This window comes from Wolffia australiana, chromosome 4, assembly GCF_029677425.1.
Source record: "Wolffia australiana isolate 7733 chromosome 4, ASM2967742v1".
Lineage (NCBI taxonomy): Eukaryota > Viridiplantae > Streptophyta > Magnoliopsida > Alismatales > Araceae > Wolffia > Wolffia australiana.
Window position 1 is genome coordinate 5,483,717 of NC_135838.1, and position 23,498 is coordinate 5,507,214.

At 40.6% G+C, this 23,498-nt stretch overlaps 3 protein-coding genes across 4 annotated transcripts; 1 reads left to right on the forward strand and 2 right to left on the reverse strand.

The window, feature by feature from the left end:
* Positions 1–1,548: 1,548 nt before the first annotated feature.
* Positions 1,549–2,589, reverse strand: LOC144701699 (uncharacterized). Its single transcript, XM_078573441.1, has one exon. The coding sequence runs from the start codon at positions 2,428–2,430 to the stop codon at positions 1,870–1,872; it is 561 nt and encodes a 186-aa protein (XP_078429567.1). The 5' UTR covers positions 2,431–2,589; the 3' UTR covers positions 1,549–1,869.
* Positions 2,590–2,783: 194 nt separating this feature from the next.
* On the reverse strand, positions 2,784–6,015 carry DMC1 (DNA repair (Rad51) family protein). The gene is made up of 14 exons (XM_078573440.1): positions 5,861–6,015; positions 5,476–5,567; positions 5,326–5,397; positions 5,201–5,239; positions 5,066–5,123; positions 4,929–4,974; positions 4,813–4,858; positions 4,658–4,719; positions 4,498–4,564; positions 4,312–4,404; positions 4,164–4,232; positions 3,559–3,637; positions 3,305–3,471; positions 2,784–3,213 (listed from the first exon to the last, which is right to left on the reverse strand). Exons 2-14 carry the CDS (start codon positions 5,491–5,493, stop codon positions 3,169–3,171), a joined length of 861 nt encoding a protein of 286 aa, XP_078429566.1. The 5' UTR covers positions 5,494–5,567; positions 5,861–6,015; the 3' UTR covers positions 2,784–3,168.
* Positions 6,016–6,425: 410 nt separating this feature from the next.
* LOC144701700 (Leucine-rich repeat protein kinase family protein) lies at positions 6,426–11,996 on the forward strand. 2 transcript variants are annotated; one of them, XM_078573443.1, is made up of 12 exons: positions 6,426–6,756; positions 6,820–7,190; positions 7,558–7,822; positions 8,062–8,206; positions 8,286–9,033; positions 9,106–9,478; positions 9,563–9,744; positions 10,115–10,274; positions 10,536–10,766; positions 10,840–11,187; positions 11,407–11,508; positions 11,599–11,996. In XM_078573443.1, exons 1-12 carry the CDS (start codon positions 6,649–6,651, stop codon positions 11,803–11,805), a joined length of 3,240 nt encoding a protein of 1,079 aa, XP_078429569.1. In that variant the 5' UTR covers positions 6,426–6,648; the 3' UTR covers positions 11,806–11,996. The 2 variants fall into 2 exon arrangements, with proteins under 2 accessions (XP_078429569.1, XP_078429568.1); XM_078573442.1 differs by having other exon boundaries at positions 6,426–7,190.
* The last annotated feature ends 11,502 nt before the right edge of the window (positions 11,997–23,498 follow it).

Genomic DNA, 23,498 nt, shown 5'->3' on the forward strand with positions numbered 1-23,498 from the left:
TGAGGGCGAGAACGAGAGAGAGAGAGAGGGAAATGGAAGAGAGGGAAGAGGGAGAAAGAAATGGAAGAGAGGGAAGAGGCGGTGACCGGCGACGCGACGGCGGCGGCGGCGACGACGGCGGAGGATAGGGTTTGAAGGTAGAGGATAAGGGAGGCTGGGCAATCCTCCAAGAAGAGTTAACAAAAACTTGATTCTTGAATTATGATTGCCTAAGAGTTTCTTGAAAACAATGGCCTTTATAAAGGCCTTGGAGGAAAGAGAAATTGACGAGAAAGTAAAGACGAGAAAATAAAGACATGCGCCGTGTCACGCCAAAGGGCAATTGTGGATCTGCCTTTGGCGTCGTGTCATGACGCGCGTAGAGGCGTGCGCGGGTGGAGACGTGAAAGTTGGCGGTTGTGGCGTGTCGGCTTTTGGGTTGACTCCGGTTGACCGTGGCGAGTTGACTTCGGTTGACTCCGGTTGACCGTGGTCCAAAGCATGCGTGTTGACTCCAGTTGACCGTGGTGACACGTTCGTCGATGAGATGTTGGCGTCCTCGCCATCACCCTACTTATATCCCATATTTTTCTCACACACATTCTCCATAGTGATTCTCATATTAGTATGTTCACCTTACTTTCCATCATTATTTTTAATTATTATTTAAAATGCTCCATACTTCTTAATTTTGCGATCATACTTTTATACGATGCTATATTTATGTACTACCTCATATTAATAACTAGAAACCCATATCTTGAATAGCCCCAAAAAGATATAAATAATATAAAATAAAAAATAAAATAAGGACTTTCATGGGGAATATACTTTTCTATTTCTCTTATTCTTGATCCTTATATTTAAAATAAGTATATACCCTATATTCTATCATCAGAGGGAGTTGTCACTCACTTGTAGTTCAATTCTAAGCCATCACACCTTACAGGTATACTCACTTGTCTACACATTCCACAATACCCATGATTTTGTTATCAACTCTCTTATTTGATTTCATTTTCTCTCCTCTATTCCAATTTTCTATATCTATAGGGAGATGCATCTCAGGAATTGAAATCTGGACAATGGTTAACAGGAAATATTAAACATTGATCATCCCAAAGAAAGATGAAAGAGTAGTCATTACATAGAGAGAAGTGAGATCCACATTTTCATTGGGATAATTGAAGTGTTTTATGTTCATAGTATCATATATACATTTATCTACTTTCAATATCTATCATCCCTTTCCAAGGATCAACAAAGTGTTCATCACTTGAAGAATATCTCCTCCACTTGGCAGAGGGTGAATTTGGCATCTCAACTTGGGGACAATATACCTTCCATTTTATCCTCTCAAAGAATCAAGTCTTATGGACTTGAGGTGGTGACCAACAGGTGGATCCCCCATTAAAGTCCAAATCATTCTAATAATTTTTTTATTGATTAAACTATTTTTTCTGGGAATGAGAAGAGTTAACAACACGACAAACTTTCTTCAGTTTTATCCAAGGTCCGAAACCCAAAACCCTAAACCTTAAACCCCATCATTCTCCACACGACAAAATGTTATTGGGATAATTTCATTTCATTTCAACGTGAAAAGGCAGGTGCCGTAAAAAAAAAAAGGCACTGCGTTAGACAAGGCAACTGCATTTACAGCCAACAGGAGAGACCACACCACATGCTAACCCTAAACCTTAAACCCAAAACCCACACTACACCCCACTTAAACCAAAAGTTCGCAGGATAACTTCTATTTCCATTTGAAGTGAAAAAGATGGTGCCGTAATAAGAACGCCACTGAGTAAGACAGGGCGACTGCATCGACAACCAACGAGAGAGACCACACCGCAAGTAAAGTTGTCAACCCCCCCTCCCCCCCCAATCCTAAAATTCCCACAGAGAGGTGAACCCGGGCTCTTCCACCATGTAATCAGGCTGGCCCACAGGCGAAAAAAACTCCATGTCGTAGAAATTGTCCACCATGTCATAGAAACCGGTCCAAGTGGGCTCCAAACCGGGCCCAAAATCGGGCCCAAGCTCAGGTCCAGACCCGGAGCCCGCCGAGTCCAGAAACGACCAGTCCAGCGCGTCCTGCTCTTCCCCCCAAGATTCCGACGGAGATTCCGACGGAGATTCAAACGGAGATTCCGTTGGAATCGGCTCGTTGGCGAATCGCGCCGCCACTACCTGCACCTCTGCTGGCTGCAACGACAGACACGTGGGTATATCCGGGAGATGACGTGGAAAGTTGAACGCGCCGCCTTCTCTGCCACGTAGACACACCACGGCGGCGTCGAAGGCCCGCGCCGCCTTCTCCGGCGTGTCGTACGACCCGAGCCAGATCCGCTCCCTGCTATTGGGTAAGCGGATCTCGGATACCCACCTGCCCCACTTCCTCTTCCTCACCCCCTTGTACTTGCTCCTCCCATCTTCCCCCTTCCCCATCTGTTCTTCTCTCTCTCTCTCTCGCTGTGCTATCTCTCTCTCCAAGTGCACTGGCGAAGCTCTCCGAGAAGACCTGAGACTGTCTGGGGAGAGTGTAGAGGCGATATAGAGCTCCCCCGACCGCGGGCCAGCTTGGATGGCCACGTCGACAGTTCAACGCCAGCGGGGCACGCGGTCTGCCAGCCAGCGTTGACCCTCGCGTCGAGAAACGTGGCGCTTTTGGTGGGCCCCTCGGCCGCGTGAACAGTGATTCTTCGCAGTTGCCTGTTGAATGCAGAAAAGCATGGTTTAAAACTCGATTTAATTTTAAATAACCGATTGAAATTTACTTCTGTTATTTTTCGGCATCGGCCCTTTGCGTCGAGTGGTCGTCACCGTGGACACGTTGGCACGTGCCTTTTTCGGATATTCTTCTAGAAGATGTTATCTTATGCTTCCTCGTTGTGGACCTCGTGGTGGAGAACGTGCTCCTGGACGCTGCGGGGACACCGGGGATGAAGTCCATACCTTTGTGGCCGGGGATGGAGCTCACCCGGCAGAGATGACAACTTTTGATGAAGACCGTTTGCTGCTGCGAACGATCTCCAACAACCTGTAAAGTGCAAAGAGGGGGGCTATACGGAATGCGTTTTGGCGTAATAAACCAGAGAGCATCGACACTGCGTGGGAAACAGCGTTTTGATCCTCAAGCGGGGGATAGACAGAGGGGGGATATGGCAGGGAAGCCAAGTAGAGAAATCAGTCCTTGGCGTCTGCTATGCCGCCGGGGGTTATCTGAAATACGTATGGCCGGTCAAGAGAAAGCATTTGGCGAGCGGATTAAGTCGAGGAAGCAAACGCGGAAAGAGAAAGAGTGAGTCGAAAGAAAGGATATCGCTTCGGCCTCGGGGAGGTTTGGAGCGTCGAAGATCTTGCATACGCGCTGCTCTCCTTTGCCCTTCCGGAACATCAGCCGGATGGTCGCCGCGTGCGCCAGCACGTGCCCTCCGGCCGGCTTTTTGGGGTCCGAGATGAAGACTCCGCCGCCGGGGTCCGCGATCACTGATAACATGGAAATCGGATTATTTTGCAGCGTCTCGGTAGATGATAAATTAGAGAGACTGGATCGTTTTTTTCCGTCATTCGAACCTTGATTGGTCATGTAAACAGCGACATTGAACTCCTCCGCGATCTTCGTCAGGCGAGAGAGCATCTGCGCCAGTTTTTGCTGCATGAGGACCCGCATTAGTTCTTGGCTCGCCAAAAAAATAAAACACAAATAACAATAAAAATGCATAAAAACAAATGAAAGAAAAAATCAAAACGAAAAGTAGTACGCCATAAAAATATTCAAATGGACAAAGGCAAACATAAATTTCAGTATTAAAAAACAAAATGTCAAATAAAAATTCGAGTAACATGAATAAAAGTTAATAAATAAAGTGAATAAAAATAAATATAAATAACTAAACATAACAAAAACATAGAAGTCTAAAAGTAATCTTATGTAAGCTTATATAAAATTATTAACAAATAGAGTTATAAAAATAAACAAACTTAATAAAGCAATAAATTAAAATAGAAAACAAATAAGTATAATAATAGTAATAAGAAAACAAAATTAAAAATATTTAAATGTGGTATTAGAAAATAAAAAAATGAAAAAAATAAAAATATAATTACAAAATAAAATTAATTGAATGCAAAAATAAAACTTATAAAGTATTTGGTTCACACTTTGGCGAGCTGTGTACCTGGCGTTCGGCGAGCTCACCTCTCCCGCTGAAATCTACTCGGAACAGGGCAATGATAGAATCGACGATCTGGAAAAGGAAAACGAGGAAAAACTCTGAGAGGATGTGGTACGTACTCTCCTAGCTCGGATTAAAGCGACGAATTTACCAGCAGCCTGAAGGGCTCCTCCGACATCTTGGCGGCGAGGCCGAGCAACAGATTATACTGGTGCTCGTACGTATACGCGCGCGCGTATATGATCTTCTCGCACCAGCACCAATAATGGAAAGATTCAATCAAGAAACTGCGGTCTGTAATCACCGGAAGTTTAACTTGATTCTAACCAGCTCTTACATTTTCTAGGACCGCTGCTGGATCCATGCCGAATCTCTCTGCGATCGGTACGATGCGATCTGGACGGCTGTAGCGCGGCAAAGATAATTACAGATTGGATAGAAATCAGTCTCGAAGGTTCTTCCCAGCGAGTGGGAGAAATTAGAGTAATAGCGCTTACAACGTCCCCTCGGTGTCGATATAAGCCACTTTACCGTTACCCCCCTTCATGTTGATAGGAAGCTGGGAATGATCGATTTTGAATGAAGGTAAATATTGAATCCGACGGAATGAATGAAAAAAAATAAATCAGAGTTATCGAAGCACTTCATGTACCTGCGTAGAGACGCAGAGAGTGTGGGCCAGTTGTGTTTTCCCTGTTCTTTTTGGGCAACAAAGAAGCATATGAATCGAGGAAGATTAATTACCGGATTGAAATGTTGCTCGCTTACCGAAATTCCCCAAATGCCTCCGTTATACAGAGCGTCTCGATTCCGCCTGCAAAAAAAATAATCAAAATTGGAGAAAAGAAAATACAGAATATCGAAGAATACAATGCTACGTGTTTTAGCGATCGGGAAGACGTTACCTCCAAGAAGTTCGTCCAGTGCTTGGCTACCTGTGGTGATCTTGACTACAGATTTCCGCTATAACATAAACGAGCGCGACAAAACTGTGAGATCCGCCCATTCAAGCGACTCAAGCGCATTCGTATGGCCATTACCTTCTGGAGAACGTCATTTCCCGTTATGTATCCGGTGTTCTGATTGTTAAAAGAACATCGAACGAGTGATATGATTATATCAAAGTGCTGATAAAAGTTATCTTTGAAATTTTTCGAACTCTTACGGTAAGTTTATCCGCTGCTTCGCATATTTTGTCGACCTTAGCCTCAGATAAACCTTTGATCCCTGTCAGACTCTGAACAGAACATAGCATCGGAAGACGTAAGTGAGAAACAATTCCGACGGTCCTGTGACAGAGTTTAAACTACTATACCTTCTTTGTGTGCATCATCAAACCGTTACATGTGTAGATCCCTGCATCCTGAAGTTTCTTGACGTCGCCGGCATTGATTCCCTGCGCGATTACTGACGAAAGTGCAGGAATGAAGCTCTTCCGGCTAAACTTTTAATTAAATCTTAAATGAGACATGAAAAGCAGTACTCGACGGAGATAACCGGAAAGGCCAACAAACATAAAGAGAAAAACAGAAAGAATTCACACTGATGAGACAGGAACAATCAAATCTCGAAGGAAAGATTCAACGCTCGGCGAGTTCCAGTCCAAATTTCCACCAGAATCACGGACTCGACATCGAAATCTACTCATTCAAGCAGTTCGTCACATCACGACGAGCGCAGTGGCGGAGGACTCAGCTCACATTTGTCGATGGACTCGAAGCCGTCTTCGTCGTCCAAGTCCACGCCCTCAACGAGCTGAAGCTGCTCTTCAGGCCTGGATTTCGCAAAGAACAATTCAGATCAGAGGAATCAAAACATCTTACCATTCCGAAACAGTGATTCTTCCGAGGAGAAATTCTTTCAGATCGAGAGGAGAGCATCCATACTTCATATCGATCATCTCGCGGAGAGATCAGGCGCGGAGAGAGCTAACAACCGAGAGAGAACGCTCGAATTCAATTTTAGAAATGGCGGGAAAACGATAGCCCTTCGCTTGCCGTCGACACGCCTTTATATTATCAGTTACAACCACCTCCTGGGGGTGCTGCGGAAAAAAAAAAGATTACCGGTATTTTTCTAAAAAACGCTGCTGGCCGTCAGCTCAATAGACTTCTGTGGGCCCCCAGTTTCCTCGTAGAAAATCCGCACTAAAAATAAAAAAGTCTCACTAAATAAAGCAAAAATGACACATTATTTATGATTTATTCTCTGACTTGAATATACTTATAATATTCTTTTACTACTCTTTAAAAAATACAATAAATTTGTATTAGTTCTAACATTAAACCGTCAGTTTAATATAAACCCATCTAAATTCGAGGAGTCAAACCTAACAGAGCTGGAATTTACTACAATCAGTATTCCTTGGTTTGCGCGAAAACCAGGATACAATACTATTCCAAGATCTTCTTCGTCTTCCCGCCGCGGCCAGCTAGGGTTTGCGATCGAAGTGCTGGATTGCGAGCTCGAAGTGTGGAGGGAGAAATCCATGGAGGAAGCGGGCCCGAGGGGGCCGGAGCTCGTTGCGGAGGTAGAAGGTATAGAGGAAGTCGCGAAGAACGGAGAGGCTTGCAGTGGAAGCGGAAGGGAGATCGAGGTAAGCGAGGATGATCTTCGAGTTTTCTCCATGGATGCTGATGTATCCGGCAAATCTTGGGAGATGCCGTTGTTGGAATGCTCCTCGTTGCAAGGTCCGGGAAAGGGAGCGGTGGATGGGCTATACGTGTTCAACAACGAGTTCAATCTGCTGCCTAGGTCGATCTGGCGGTTCAGTCAGCTCAAGACTCTCAAGTTCTTTGGGAATGGGATCAATGTTCTTCCGCCGGAGATTGGGGAATTGCGGGAGTTGGAGAGGCTGCAGTTGAAGGTTTCTTTGCCGGGGTTCTCTAACATCCCTCTTCGTAAGCTGTCGGCTTTGAAGGAATTGGAGCTATCGAACGTTTCCGCCAGGTCGTCGGCTTTCTCTACGTTGACTGAAATCACCGGGCTTACTTCCCTCCGAAGACTATCCATCAACCACCTCTCAATTCGGTGAGTTTAATGGGTTTTTGCTTTTTTGAACGATGATCAGTTTAGCGGGGTAAAAATTTTTGTTTCTCTGTACAATCGCGTAAAAATGACCGAGGACGGTGCTAAACCCGTAGAATAATTGAATGATTTCTATCACTTCAAGCATTTTTTGAGTCTCTAAGGGCCTGAGAATGTTTAAAAACAGATTTTTATCAGTGACCGGAGGTCTTTTCACGGATTTCTTGGCAACGAGTTTAATGTCTGTTTCTGGAGTATTCGTGAATCTTTTGTGTGAAATAATTCTTCCTTGCATAATTTTATGTTTGGATGATTTCGGATCCGAGATTATCTTTTCTCTAATTATAGTATCTTGAAATTATGCTTTCAGGTTTCTTCCTCCTGAAATTGGATACCTCAAGAAGTTAGAAGAATTGGATGTTTCTTTCAATAAGTTAAAGAGTTTGCCTAACGATATCTCCGAGTTGATTTCTCTTAAACTATTGAAGGTTTCCAACAACAAATTGGTTGATTTGCCTTCAGGCGTCTCATGCTTGCCTAGATTGGAAATATTGGATTTGTCAAATAACAAATTGACTTCTCTGAGATCTCTTGAACTTTTTTCAATGCATTCGCTGCATTATCTAAATCTGCAGGTATGTCATGTTTATTCTTCAGGTTTATTCTAATTTATATCTATTTGTTGGAAGGGTTCTTAAGAAATTTTTAATTGTTTTTTATAATTTTACGCCTTAGTATCTCCAGTTATTTGTTGATAGAACTATTATTAAACCTGAAGGGCTTACTTCAGAACTTTATATTATAATTATCTTAATGACGCGGATTTTATTATTATCTTATAACTCTTAACATTTTTTGTTTGATTAAACCACAGCACAATAGAATTGGTAGATGTCGAGTTCCTCCCTGGATATGCTGCTATTTTGATGGAAACGAAAAGAACATATCGGGAGACGATTCTTTTTGTTGTTCCTTAACTGAAATGGGCATGACTGACTATGCTGGCTGTTGTCACAGCGGTGAGATTTTGAATTAGGATGTCTCTAATTATTTCATCTTTTAATGTGATTGATTGGCTTCTTCTGGTGTCATATGCAGGCGTCTCTGGTACTTCTCTGACCCCATCAGACTCACATGTCTTTAGTAGATTTAATTATCTACGAAGAACAAAGAAGAAGTGGAGGCGTACACATCACTTTCAACAAATCGCTCGGACGGAGCGTTCGAATCACCATAGAAAGTTTAGAGGTCATGAGTGTGGGGAATCAAGAACAAAGAAACTGGCCGAGAGGTTGCTGCATGACAACTCCTTGTTTAGCCGCAAAGATTTTGAAATGCAGACTGATGTTAGCAAGGATAAGAGTTCGGCAAAAGTAAGCTCTTTTCCTAAAGATAAAGAATCTTTAATATGTCATTACAGTGAAAATGAGGAAGAAATTGATTCCCTGATGATTAGTCAAGGGGGGAACTCCTCCTGTATTACTTCTGGAGAATCCTCTTTGACTGGAATCTCTGATGGTGAACCTGAGGTTGAAAGCTCCTCTAACGCTCCACAGAAACCAAATTCTCAGTGTAGAATAACTTCTTCATTGGAGGAATCTAAGGTATCTGTTGCCTCAAAGAGGCATTATGATGTAAACCTTGACAACCCAAAGAGAAAGTGCCACAAGCCCTTTGAGGGATGCTCCTGTTTATCTTGTAAGTACAGCTCAGAGTCCTACTGCGGGGCTAGTGACCGCATGCCAGATGGATTCTACGATGCAGGACGTGACTGTGTGTTCATGCCGTTATGTGACTACAACCAGAGACTTTCTCTTGATTCTCGTGAAGTCATTATCGTTGACAGGTTTGCATGAAGCCTTGATTTTACCTAAATGCCCTGAAGTCACGGAAATAAGTTCTTGTTCTTCTCTTTCAGGGAAATCGATGAAGAGCTGGATGTAATCACTCTATCTGCCAAACATATGTTGTCCAGAGTGAGAAGATCTAATTTTGATGATGATCTTACTAGGGCATCGATTCTGGCTCTCTTTGTGTCAGATTTTTTTGGTGGCAGCGATAGGAGTTACAACACACAGTGGATGCGGCGTTCTGCTCTAGGTGCCCCAGAGCAGCGGCCATTTGTTTGCACCTGCTCGATGGGTAGCGAATTTAAAGTCAATGATAGCATCAGTTTTTCCGATCTCTGTGATAAATCTCTTAGAAAAACAAAGGAGGTGCGGAACTCTGCGATTGTTCCTATTGGGGCAGTAAGGTTTGGTGTTTGCCGGCATAGAGCTGTACTCATGAAGGTGCACAAATATTCCGCTGTTTCTGGAATTCATACTCTTGACTTGTTCATATAAATTCGCTGACCAATGATTTTTAAACTTCAGTACTTGTGTGACAGAGTAGAGCCTCCAATTCCTTGTGAGCTTGTGAGGGGTTACTTAGACTTCTCGCCGCATGCCTGGAATGTTGTCTTAGTCAAGACTGGATCTTCATCTACTCGCATGCTTGTTGATGCGTGTCATCCGGCTGACATTCGAGAAGAGACAGATCTGGAGTATTATAGCAGGTGGGTGTGCAATGTTTATTTTCCTCTCCTATAAAGTTCTTTCTGTATTTGTTTCATCTTTTATATGATACCCATAACTATCAAACACGAGTATGAGAACTAAGGAAAATGTGGGGGTGGCAATCAGATCAGATTGAATCCTATCGGGTGTTGGTCATACTTGATTGAACAGAGAGTCCAGATCATGTTATGAGCGCTCACAATGTCTTGATCACGAACAACCCATTGATCTGATCCAATCAAGAGTGGTGATCAACCCATTGAGTGAAATGGATTGTTCTCAATGAATCTCCATCTCTTTCTCTCAAAACTAGAATATGACTGTCTTCTAAGGTGATTTTACATGACATTTCTCTGTTATCTGCATCAGGTATATTCCCCTGACTCGGACGTACACTCCATTTTCTCCTGAAGCAAACAATTCCGTTCTTGGACCCATCTCTTCCCTCCAACTTTCCTCTCACGGTAGCAGTGGAGAGACTGACCGAGTAATGCGATGCGAGTACGGCTCCTGTACCGCTGCTGCAAAGGTTTGAGACATTTCATTATGGATGCATCTTTGATTGTTTTCAGTTGTTAGATTTCAGCGCAATTGGACAAAGTTGACCTGGGATGTCGATCGCATTGTTGCCTATGTCTCGATGATGTTGCCAACATCCATAAGTTATCAACCGCCAAAAAAATGTCAACCTCGTCATCAACATCGACGACAGTCGTTGATGCTGATGTTGACATTCATATGATTGGTTGATAAATCCATATTACTCTCCCTGACTTGTCATTTGCTGCAGGTACGGAGTTTGGAGATAGGGGGAAAACTGGAAGAAGATGTTAAGATGTTTGAGTTCGGGTTTCTGGGGGAAGTACGGATGTTGAATGCCTTGAGAAATCACAAGTGCATTGTAGAAATTTACGGACATCATCTTTGTTCTAAGTGGGTAGCCTCATCTGTGGGGGAAAAGCCACGCCAGATTCTACAATCGGCGATCATAATGGAATATGTCGAGGGAGGTTCTCTGAAGGTAGGAATTCATACTTACACATTGAATGTCATGTTATTCAATATTTAGTTCCTGACCTTCAGAATTCATGCAGGATTACATGAAGATATTGTCTGAAACAGGAAAGAAGCACGTTCCGGCAGACTTGGCTTTGTGCATTGCCCGAAGCATTGCGTGTGCTCTGGTGGAGGTTCATTCAAAGGAGATAATTCACAGGGATGTAAAAAGTGAGAACGTTTTGATAGATCTCGGTCCGAGCAAGAAGAGTGAGCCCATCGTCAAGCTCTGTGACTTTGACAGGGCTGTTCCTTTGTACTCCTTTTTGCATACATGCTGTATCTCTCATCTTGGCGTCCATCCACCCGATGCATGTGTTGGGACTCCATGTTGGATGGCCCCAGAGGTTTTATCCACAATCCACAAGAGATCCGTCTATGGATTGGTAATTTTCATTTATCCAACTTATATATTTTCTCTTACCTGGGTTCTTATTTGTATTTATTATTTTGTTTTTTTATTTTATATTGTTATTTGTCTCTTTTAGTTTTTAGATTTGTTTAGTTTTTCCAGGTTTTATTTTCAGTAGTTAATTTTATGTTAACAACTAATTTTTGTTTAAAATTTTATTTTTGGTTTTTTTAATTTGCCTTTGTTTTTGCAGGAGGTGGACATCTGGTCGTTTGGTTGCTTGATTTTGGAACTGCTTACTTTGAAAATTCCATATGAAGGCTTGTCTGAATCAGAAGTCCAAGAGTGCCTTCAGGTTCAGTTTTTTCTTAAACGTTTATTTTCGTAAAGGGAAAATATTGATAGACATTGATGGGATGATCATGAATTGTTCTCCTTATTTCAGAGGAAACAGCGACCGCAGCTTCCAACATGGATGGAAAAGTTCTCATCATCTGATGGGTTGAGCTCTTCAGAGCTGGAAATAAAGGTTTTGAGAACTCTGGTGAATTTATTCTATAAATGCACAAGAGGCGACCCGTTGGATCGCCCGACAGCACGTCAAGTATACGACGAATTGTGCCAGGTCAGCCCTCCAGTTGATGAAGTCTAATAAATCTAATCTGATTTTTTAAGGAGGAAATATCATTTAACGCGGTAAGTTTTAGAGCCTGTCATTTTTTTAAATCCCCTCTGATTAAATTACTGATTTAATGGGTTTTGCTTTTGCCCATCGCTGATTTGACACTTCATTGACTCTCACCTTGCAATAAAATTACTAAATTTATTGTTCATTTTTTGGCACACTTTGTTGTCTGTTTATCATCGTTTTACCAAGCACAAGGTAGATTCTATTCAATCCCTCTACGTTGCCAGCCACACTGTATGATTTGTCTTTGAGCTTGTGATCCCTGATGTATAATTTATGAAATGACAATAGCAGATCACGTCTTTAATTATCTTCACCAATTCTTCATCTTAATGCAGTCTGAATGACTGATTTATGGTCCTAATGTAATCAGTTAGCCTAGATTTTTGTGATCTATACCATAAAACAAGAAATCATTTTTTAGAATGTTTTCTGCACCAACTTATTCCAAAAGTAGAAACATGATAAGACACAGTAGTATCAATGAAAATTTCCCCACTTGGAACTCAATAATCCACCAAGAAAATCCACAAATGTGAAGCTGGCGAAGCGGGCCGCCTTTCTGACGGTTGTAACCATCAGCCTCTGACTTCAAGAAAGCCACATGCCTCCCTCCTTCATTTCTTCTCTTATTTGTAGGGGCTTGCCCCCCTTGGTCAGGTTGTACGGTCAACGGGTCGTTGACCGGCTCGCTTCATGTACCTCCTTTTATACTTTCTCGAAAAGAACATATCAAAAAATGATACAGTTGACCACATTGTAAGTAGGTGAAAATGAAGAGAAGAAAGAAGACAATTTAAATTTCTGCATTTTTGCTGCAAAGTTTCTTGTGGAAACGTCACTTTTATTTTATTGATTAATTGACAGTATAGTTTTGTCATTGGATCTCAAGGTCTTGTTTTTGGATCTTATATTTATAATAAGTATATATCCTATATGTTTCCCATCAGAGGGAGTCATCACTCCCCTGTAGATCAATTCTAAGCACTCACACCTTGCAGTTATACTCCTTTGTCTACACATTCCCCAATATTATTTGATTTTGTAATCAACTCTATTATTTGATTTCTTTTTTTTAATCTATAGGGAGATGCATTTTAGGAATTAAAATCTGTACAAAGGTTAACAGGAAATATTAAACATTGATTATCCCAAAGAGGTATAGAGGGAAGTGAGGTCCACATTATCATTGGGATAGTTGAAGTGTTTTTGTGTTCATAGTACCATGCATACAGATAATTATATCGATTTTCAATATTTATCAGATCTTTCCATGGGATCAAGAAAATTATTCATCACTTGACAGGGATTTTCTACACTTGGTGAAGTAAATTTAGCACCTTAACTGAGGGACAGGGAGCCTTGTGTTTCATCCCTTCAAAAAAACAAGCCTGATGGACTTGAGATAGTGACAGACAGGTTGGCCCCCCATAAAAATTCAACTATATTTTCTGGGAATGGGAAGAACTAACAACATGACAAACTTTTCTTCAGTTTTATGCAAGATCCGAAACTCAAAACCCCACCATACTCCACACAACAAAAAGTTCTCAAGATGAAAAGGTGTGTGCCGAAAAAAAATGCTGCTGTGTTAGACAGGGTGACTACATCTACAGCCAACGAGAGGGATCGCACCACATGCCAACCCTAAACCTTAAACCCAAAACCCCCACCACACCCCGCGCGACAAAAAGCTCGCAGGATAACTTCTGTTTCATTTTAACGTGAAAAAAGATGGTGTATTCAAAAGAGAGAGCCAAGAGCAGTGGCCAAGCAGGAGCAGAGGGCATGTGGGACCTAGAGAGTGGAAGCCTAGCAGGACCCGAGAGTAGAGGCCGAGCATTCTTAAGGGTGATTTATTGTTTCTCCTGGGACATCTGACGGGATGAGAATGTCGCGAATGGGATGGCTTGCAATGGGACAGGAAGTGGACAAAAATTTTCAGAATAGGACAGGCTATGGACGAGACGGTTTGGACGAGGCTCTAAAAATTCGGACGTGGGATGGTACTAACTGATGTAACACGACGGTTAGAGTTGACACTGTGTTACGCTCGATGAGTAAATTCTAAATGTGATATTTATGATGTGGAATATGCAGATGATTTTGCGGAAATACTAATGAGAAGCATGTCAATCGTTTAGTATACTGAGACAGATTAATTGGATGACGCGTGACGGGTTGTGTCGCGAACAAGCTCCCAATGACCAGTATGGTCAGATCGAAAAAACAACAGGTGGAGAATGATCTTATCCAAGAGTGTCCACAACGTCAACGTAATCAATCAAATCCGACACCGTCAATAAATTTTTCTAACACAAATGTGGTGGCTATTCCTAAAATTCACTTTGAATTCACTCGAAGGCGTTGAGCAGTAGAGACCGGCACAGAAAGAGATAAAATAACACTATAAAGGAAAGGGAACAGAGAACAGATAGCAGCACCTTGGGAAATGACCGGGCACTGTCTTTCGCTGGAACAAGTGCCAGAGATCAATACACGGTCATACCAATTGCAGCCAAAGAACAGGTATAACAGTGTTCAGTTGTCAATGTTTCAAGATTATGGGATATATTGCAATGAGTAACGCTGAATATTACTCGAAATCAATATCCTTTCCAATGGGACAACAGAGAAGGTCAGCCCAAACACAGGGCTAGTTTCAATATCCAAAGTTCAGCGATCTAATTAACGTCCAAGAAGGTATTGTCCCACAATTTGATCTTGAATGATTGGGTCCCCAGAACTTTACGAGATGCAATCTCTTCAGTTCAAAGTGATTAACAATTGGATCTCTTCCGAAGTGATGTGAGTGAAAATCCACTGGAGTTGTATCAACAAGAGGACAAAAATAAATAAGGCCGAAAATTCCAGATCCATTCCACCGATCTCAGAGAAACCGAACGGGCATAGAATACCGAGAAGACAGACTAGATTATGAACACCAGAGAAGTATCCAAAGCACCGCGAACCAATTATACACAGCGACCACTAGAATAATCCTTCTTCATCTTCTTTTAGTCAATCGATGGATCTTCATGATTTTTATTCCAAACAGCAACTTTTGACAAATGCAATAGCTCTCAATTTTCAAATGAACAAGCACCACGATAGAAAAAAAATAACTGTCACCAGAAAACTTCAGATCTGATTTGTTCAAATAGCATGCCTCCTTCCACGTCCACGCTTCCTCCTTATAGAGAGGAAGTCGTAGTTTTGGGAGGCCCAATTGGGTCCCCTTTTAAGGGGAAAGCCTGTTGGGCTTCCCCTTAAAAAGGGATCTTTAGGGGGAGAAGACTCCCAATATGGATTTCCTCCCCCTAAAGATGGCAGCTAAATCATAATTAAAAATAAAAAACACATGCAAGAAGCCTGTACTCACACAGGGAGGGCCACCCAACAATCCAAAGACAATGCAAAAGAAAAGAACTCAACGACGGCACGGCATGCTCCAAGACGACATGAATGCTGCTTCAAACCTGATAGTGGAATTGTCGGGTCTTCACGTCAGCTCGGGTTCCACGTAGGGACTAGTGATGAATCTGAACACGATCAAAAGGATGGTCCTCTAACACTATTGTGCTCCCTCCTACTAGGGAATGTCTAACCGACATCCGATATTGGCAATAAAACCGGGGTGGTGTCTGATATCGGATATTGGATATCGGTCGATATCCATCTTTGAGGTGTGGATGAATATCGGTGACTGATACCGGTGATTGATGGACGAAACGGATCTCAGATATCGGATATCGGTTATCGATATCCGAATATCGATAACTGATATCTGAATATTTTTTTCCCAAACCGTTTCAATCCCATATGGAAAATTTCTGAGAATTTTTTAGGTTTAAATCTGGTCCAGCCGTTTTTTATGTAAACCCCTGTATTAAGTAATGCGCACAAACAGATGCTGCTTGTGGCATTATTAGAGAAATGCCCCTCCGACTTTATATTCTCCAAATTTGAGTAGGAAAAGCATGTGAAAATCAAATTTTATTTATTAAGCTCCTATAAATAATTTATTTGGATTCATAATCGTGCAAGGGGTAACCTAATTATTTTATGGGGACTAGGGAATATTTCAAATATTTTCCTCGAAATAATAAACTAAAAGCTTATTTTTATTTAAGTTATATCAGGTATGTGGAAGATGTCTACTTATACATCAATAAATCCCCGATAAAATGAAGAAACTTTTTGGGAAATGTTGAAATTTCTACAATTAATGCCCACACTATGTTGAAGATTTTACAATTATGTATTTACTATTTTAGAAAAGTCTACAAATGCTTATGGAAATCCTGAAAATTCTGCAATTAATGTCCACACTATGTTGAAAATTATACAATTAAGTATTTACTATTTTGGAAAAGTCTACAGATTGTTATGAAAATCTTGAAAATTCTGCAATTAATGCCCACACTATGTTGAAAATTGTACAATTAAGTATTTGCTATTTTGGAAAAGTCTGCAATTTTTTTCTGAAAATCATGAAAATTCTGAAATTAATGCCCACACCATGTTTAAAATTGTACAATAAGTATTTACTATTTTGGAAAAGTCTACAATTTTTTCTGACAATCTTGAGAATTCTGCAATTAATACCCATACTGTGTTGAAAATTGTACAATTAAATATTCACAATTTGGAAAAGTATACAATTTTTCTGAAAATTTTGAGAATTCTGCAATTAATGCCCACGCTATGTTGATCTTAAACATGACGTAAGTACATACATACACACAATATAGCCGACCTTTATATTAGTGAATTAAGAGCAAACTTTAAAAAGTTCTAGTCTTAATTTTGCATGATCTACAATGGCTAATAGTAAATTTTTAATGTTAGAGAGATCTAGTATTTAAATGTTGAAAATTTATAACAAAAGATGCCCATACTATCTTGTTCTTAAACATGGTTTTAAATACCCAAAATTTATATTAGTGAATTAAGAGAAAATTTTAAAAAGTTATATTGTTAATTTTGCAGGATCTAGAATGGCTAATTATAAATTTTTAATGTTGGAGAAATCTAGAATTTTATGGGGAAATGGTGAAAATTTTCAACAAAAAAATTGTGCAACAATATTGACTACTTTGTAATATTTGACTAACAAAATACGCCCTTTGCCTTAGAATTTCCCCATGGCTCCGTCAACAATTTGTGCTTACTTGGTCATCACCTGCATAGCGAAAGAGAACAAATAAAACACGATGATTTTATAAAATATGCATATAAGGTAGTTAATGTAGGTGATGTGTACCTCGAGCAGATATGACTAGCCCATCCTCATCATCCTCGCCATCCGAATCCAGCACCACATCAATGTACCATCGTTTGTTGTCTGCACACAACCAACACTTCACAGTGATGAGTGTTTCGATGCTTATCGGTGACATGTGCTCTCCGACAATAGCGTTGCCCGCCGAGAACATGCGCTTAGCAGGAGCGCTTGTTGCACATGCGGACAATAGCCCCCTTGTAAGGGGAAGCGTTTCACCCCTGTGCTGACCCACCAAGATAGTGGGGTGAACACTCCCTCATTAGGCAAGACTCTGTTAGGTTTTTTTGAACTCGTCCAATTCTGACCTCGTTGACATAGGTGCTGGTTGGACTTTTCACATAGTGCTCTGTAGCCAAGAGTCCAACTCTCTACCTTTTGTGTGCTTAGTTTCAAAGTGTCCACCTGTTGCATGCCTCGGTGACTCACATGATACCAAAGACTGTATGATGGAGGACCATCCAGTTGATCACGCCCCGACCCGTCGCCAGCCACATCGTGAAGACCGAGCCGACGTGAAGAATCTACAGTTCCACTACCAAGCTTGAGAAGCGACACCGTCATATCGCTTCGTTTCATGTACCTTTACGTCATTTTCTTCCTTTCGTCGTCTTTGGATTATTGGGAGGCCCCTCCTGCGTGAGTACCGGCCTACCCTCGTACGTGTTTTATTTCAATTATACTTAATTAGCATCTTTAGGGGGAGGAAATCCATGTTGGGCTTCTTCTCCCCCTAAAGAACCCTTTTAAGGGGAAGCCCAATAGGTTTTCCCCTTAAAAGGGGGCCCAATTGGGCCTCCATAACTGCCAACGCCTCTTTATAAAGAAGAGAGGGAAGTGGAAGTTACGAGGGGAAGTCATTGTGTTGAATGTCTTGAAACCATATCTCTTTCTTATTTGGTGGTTATTTTCCATCGTGTCTTCAAACGCTGAGTATATATCTCCATGCACGTTGTCCTCGTCCCTGTCATATTGTTCTACTGTCCTGCTCATATCACCTCCAACGGGCTATACTACGTGGGTCGAAGGAATGCCAAAGCTTTTAATTTACACTTGGACAACAATATTTAGCATGTGTGTAACACATGGGACGTGCTTTCTGGCGCTAAATGTCGGGTTGACGCCCTTTATCTTCTTTGCAATCACTGACAACATCCTCTTATTCGCAAAGGTGTTGTCAGTAGTCACATCATAAACCTGCATAACCACATGTCACATATAAAATCACATGTTTAATTAGAAATACAAGTTCGATATTGAATGATGATCTTTGGGCGCATGCAGAATTCTTCCAAGACCAAGAGAAAGATGGACACCATGGTGTTCCCATCGTGCTTGTCAACGATCTCTCGGATGACAAGTACCCACTCTCGGTACACCCATTTCTTGTCCACCCAATGAACGGTGATGCCTAGAAGTCCAGTACCGTTCTCCGCGGTCCACACGTCTATAATGAGGGACACTATCTCCACGTTCTCCCACAGCTTCTTCACCTCTTTCTTCATGCGTCCATGCATTTGGATCATCCACTTCTTCATGACCTTCGCACTAGGTGGATCCAAATCCAATTGTGGCGCGTAACACCACAACTCCTTGAATGTGACATTCTGAACAATACTCCACGGTGAATCTGTCAAACATATAAATCGTGCAATGACATTCTTCGTCTCATCAGGTGTATGTCCTCTTATAGCTCCTCGTCAGCTTGTCTCTCCATGTTGTTGGTCATGCATTGCCTGCGTTATATGCGGCTGATCATGGTCGACCACCACAAAGCCCTTTAGTTGTGCATGACGAGCAGGATGACAAGCTTGAAAATATCTCCAAAATACGTTGGTGCTCTTGTTAGCCTGCCGCTTGATCACTTTTCTCTTAATGTGCGGGTTTTTCTCACGACACAATAAGCATGTGTAGTACCCATCACCAATATGTTCAAAGTAGTCGATAATGACTGAACGGTTCGAACGAGGGTGACTCTATACGACACGAGATGTTTCCGCGTTCGTATCTTCAGGGCAGTTGGCTCCTACCCCATAGCTGTCTTGGGGCGATGCACTACCTCTAGGTGGATCCATGGTTCTGACTTTTGAGAAGCGTAATTTGGGTATCAGTGATTGGTTTATACATCAACGCATGTTGATGCACTAATAAGCCAAAAATAAGGGTAAATTTTATGCAATTTTTAACCCTTGTCGTTGTCAATTTTAGCTTATACGATAAAATTTATAAAAACTCTACTTAAGATGTGTAGTGATAAGTATGAGTGTCGTACAAGGGAAGCTAGTAAGGAATTCAATTTGATGGTTTTCTTAGTAATTCAACCCTAATTAGAGTTAATTTGATCTTCAATGAAGATCAAATCACCCTAATTAGATGAGAAATTTAGAAAGGGGGTAGAAGAGATGGGATGAATAGAAGAAATAGGGAGCTCTAAACTGGCTTCTTTGATCCAAAGAAAAGGGTCCAAGGAGTCAATTAGAAAGGTTGAGAGGGAAACTTTGATTTGAGTTGGTTGGTTTTGTAGGTCTTATAACTCAGAAATAACTACACAATTAGATAATACAAAGGGAAATTTACTCTCCTAGAAATTGAAGTTTTTTATATTTTTTAATGTGCACTTGGAATAGCTATCTAAATCTCTCATTCTCTCCTCTCAATCTCAGTAAGGGCTTGTACCTTCCGCTGAAGCCTAGCGATTTAGAAGTTCAGACCAAGATCAAGAAGAATGAAGAAGAAATTTCACTAAAATATCATCCAAAATACACTAAAAGTTCAAATACAAACAAGGAAAAGGTACCGGATAGGTTGATCCAAGCTAGAGATCCTCTCTGTCTTGCAGTTGTGATAGAGCATCATCAAGAATGAGCCCCCCTCTTGAAATTTAGCTTTTATACTTAGGTTACATGGTAAATATCACCATTTCACCCCCGTTTAGTAATTAATTTTTATCTATCAATGTAGGCTGGATCTGAATGATCCATCATACAGATAGAAAGAGGGGATCAAGACGAGCAAATCCATAAAAAAATCATCTCAATCGGACTTCAGGTTCAAAAGTTAGTAACAAATGAATTTTAAACCAATTTAATCCATTTGATTTAAATTGATTTATTTATTCATTTCTTTTTTTAACACGCCATGACGTGTCGCTCTCTCATTGGTTGGCGCATTTTGAATTCTCCTTTTTGCAAAAAAATCCTTTAAAAAGCCTGGAATTGCTGTTGGACGCCGCCCAAAAGTAATTGTGTATATGCTCCTTGCGCACTCTCTCTCCTCTGGTTTCTCCTAAAAACATTAAAAAATATATTAAATTATTGCAATAAAACCCTGGAACAGTTTAAATAACATCTTTACGCCTGCAACAACGACTGAGAGCTATTTTTGAGGGCATCATTACAACTAAAATTTATGAAAAGCTCCTAGAAGAGTAGATATTGCTTTAAAATTCATTTTCTCATTATAAATATATCCCTTTCCTCTTAAAAAATTCATTTCTCACTTAAATAATCTCGAAAAATCCAATTAAATCCTAAATAAATTCTAAAAAATTCCACAAAATTCTAGAGAATTTAGTATTTCATCCCCATAATACTTAAGCTCAAAATTAAATTTTAAACCTGCCAATTTCATTTAAAAATAATTATTGCAAGCTCAAATGGATCTCAGAAATTCATAAAATTAATAGGAAATTAGGGAAAAATCAGATATCACTTGGAAACATTAAATTTATGTAAATATATGATAACAACCCCATTTTAAGCTCTTTAAATGCATAAAATTATGCTAATAGCATGAAATAAAGACCGAATTTAGGGTGTTATCATGCACTATGCTTAACATTGTAAAGAAGGTATAGCAATTCGCAACTACAAAGGCAGATAATATGAGATAAAATTAAGAAAACACAATAAAGAAACTGAACAGTATAAAATAAGATACAGCAACAGCAGACCAATTCATTTGGAAGACTCAGGAGGATAAAATTTAAGACATCGTGAGAGGAAAGAAGTAGAAGAAGGGAAGAAATTTGAGAGAAGAGAGATTTGGAGAAGAGGACGGAAGAGTAGGAGGGAAGAATACTTAAAGAGAATAGAAGAGCATGGAGCAAGAGGAGAGAGGAAGAGAATTGGAAAAAAGAAGGAGAAGAAGGTAGAAGAAGAGAATTTAAAGAAAGGAGGAGAGGAAGGTAGAATGGAAAATAAGATACAGCAGCAGCAGACCAACTCATTTGGAAAACTCAGAAGGAGAAAATTTAAGACATCGTGAGAGGAAAGAAGTAGAAGAAGGGAAGAAATTTGAGAGATGAGAGAGGCTTGGAGAAGAGGGCAGAAGAGTAGACGGGGGAAGAATACTCACTTTAATAGAATAGAAGAGCAAGGAACAAGAGGAGAGAAGAAGAGAACTGAAAAAAAAGGAGAAGAAGAAGGTAGAAGGAGAGAATTTAAAAAAGGAGGAGAGGAAGGTAGAATGAAAAAGAAGATACAGCAGCAGCAGACCAATTCATTTGGAAAATTCAGATGGAGAAAATTTTTATTTTTATCCAAATCCCGAGCAGTAATGTAAAAAAAATAACAGAGGAAAATTAAGTGTCACATTCTACTAGGAAAATTCCATCTTGTTTGCATTCAATCATGAGCGTTTTATGTGCAATAAGTATCACTTAGGTACAAATGATCATTACTTGGCAAGCCCGTTGGGAGATCACAATAGATCATGATTAACATATTGGCTAGTACAAATAATACAGTTCTTGGAATGCCAAATATATAAGCAAGTCAAAAGAAGTCGAACAGAACCAAATGTTTTGTACCGATTAAGTGATGAAATTCTTTCAAAAAAATTTTGAGTGATGAAATATCTATTCATGTACATATCCATGAAACCTCCAGTTATGAAATGGTGATTACATATCTTGATTTCTGCAATCAAAGAATGCTTTGTTTTGTGAATCGTTCATATCTATTTTTTGGGCTGGTGCAACCCTTGCCTGACTTCAAACCTTAGTATGTAAACCATCCAGAGAAAATAATGAGATGTACTCAGTACTACCATAGGAATTGAGAAAAATAAATGTGTCATAAAGATCAAGATAGTGATACTTGAAAATAAATTACTCTAAGAAAGTTGGGTTAGTTGATTTCATCACTACGTTAAAACATTCATAGTAGTAATCCTTCATCGAGCTGTTGGTAGGGTGAATCAAATTATTGAAATTCATGCAATCATACTGGAAAATTCGGCATTTTAATGAACAAGAAGAAGATGAGAATTGGCCGAAGAAGAACAAGATGATGAGAAACAGTGGAAGAAGAAGTAGTGAATTCCAGGGCAAAGACAAGGAAGAAAGGGAAGCGTTTGAACTTTGAACTGTGATATGTGAATAACAGGGAATATGGGGAGTGGGAGAGGGAAATGGGAGAGGGGAAGAACGGGAAAATAACTTACCACCGTCCACGGTTAGCCGATGCCGCTGTCGTTGCCCTCCAACCGCCACACCGGCTGCCGTCCGCAAAGGCACCAAATATGAAATTTGATATCGAATAAAAAAAACACAAAATCATGTTAGAGATGTTGGATATCGAAATTCGATATCTAACATCGAAAACTGATGTCGTCATCCTATACCTGAGATGAAGGCGGATGACGACATTGGGACGGATATCGTCACTGTAGCAACTGATATCCGATATCAATATCGAATATTTGGATATCGAAAAAAAATAACAGAAATTCCCTTCCTGGTATCCGATACAGCGTCCATCCCAATACCGTCATCCGATACCGGTATCGGGACGAGCGATCATTACCTCCTACATCCTCGTCCTGGATGAACGTCTACTATACTTGCAATGATTAAAGTTCCAAGTCGAAAGGCTTATATTCAGCGTTAAGGCTATGGTTGGATTTTAAACATATATTGCCAATATTATCAATGTTGTGAATGTTCAAATTTAGTTATTTTGCCTACAGTACTAAATCAAAAGGTAAAACATTGGTCAATGAAGTTTGACAAACTTTTAAAAAGATTGCGGGAATTTCTTACAAATCTTACCCTCCTCTACATTACTGTAAATGATGTATAACATATAGGGAGAGAGAGAGAGAGAGAGAGAGAGAGAGAGAGAGAGACAGAGAGAGACAGAGAGACAGAGAGACAGAGAGAGAGAGAGAGAGAGAGAGAGAGAGAGAGAGAGAGAGAGAGAGAGAGAGAGAGAGAGAGAGAGAGAGAGAGAGAGAGAGAGAGAGAGAGAGAGAGAGAGAGAAGGGGGGAGAGAGAGAGAGAGAGAGAGATTGATTGGAAGGTGGGGGACATGAGATATCCTGTCAGGTAGGGCAGCAGCTGTGGGACAACTGACTGCTCCAAGCCAATGGA

Excerpts from the sequence above, each read along its gene's own strand:
- LOC144701699 (XM_078573441.1), bottom strand. The coding sequence starts at position 2,430 with ATGGGGAAGGGGGAAGATGGGAGGAGCAAGTACAAGGGGGTGAGGAAG.
- LOC144701700 (XM_078573442.1), top strand. The coding sequence starts at position 6,649 with ATGGAGGAAGCGGGCCCGAGGGGGCCGGAGCTCGTTGCGGAGGTAGAA. Across the intron at positions 7,191-7,557 it reads ATCAACCACCTCTCAATTCG|GTTTCTTCCTCCTGAAATTG; the intron begins GTGAGTTTAATG and ends TTATGCTTTCAG. Across the intron at positions 9,479-9,562 it reads ATAGAGCTGTACTCATGAAG|TACTTGTGTGACAGAGTAGA; the intron begins GTGCACAAATAT and ends TTTAAACTTCAG.
- DMC1 (XM_078573440.1), bottom strand. Across the intron at positions 4,565-4,657 it reads ATCGACACCGAGGGGACGTT|CCGTCCAGATCGCATCGTAC; the intron begins GTAAGCGCTATT and ends GCCGCGCTACAG. Across the intron at positions 4,233-4,311 it reads AGGAGCCCTTCAGGCTGCTG|ATCGTCGATTCTATCATTGC; the intron begins GTAAATTCGTCG and ends TTCCTTTTCCAG.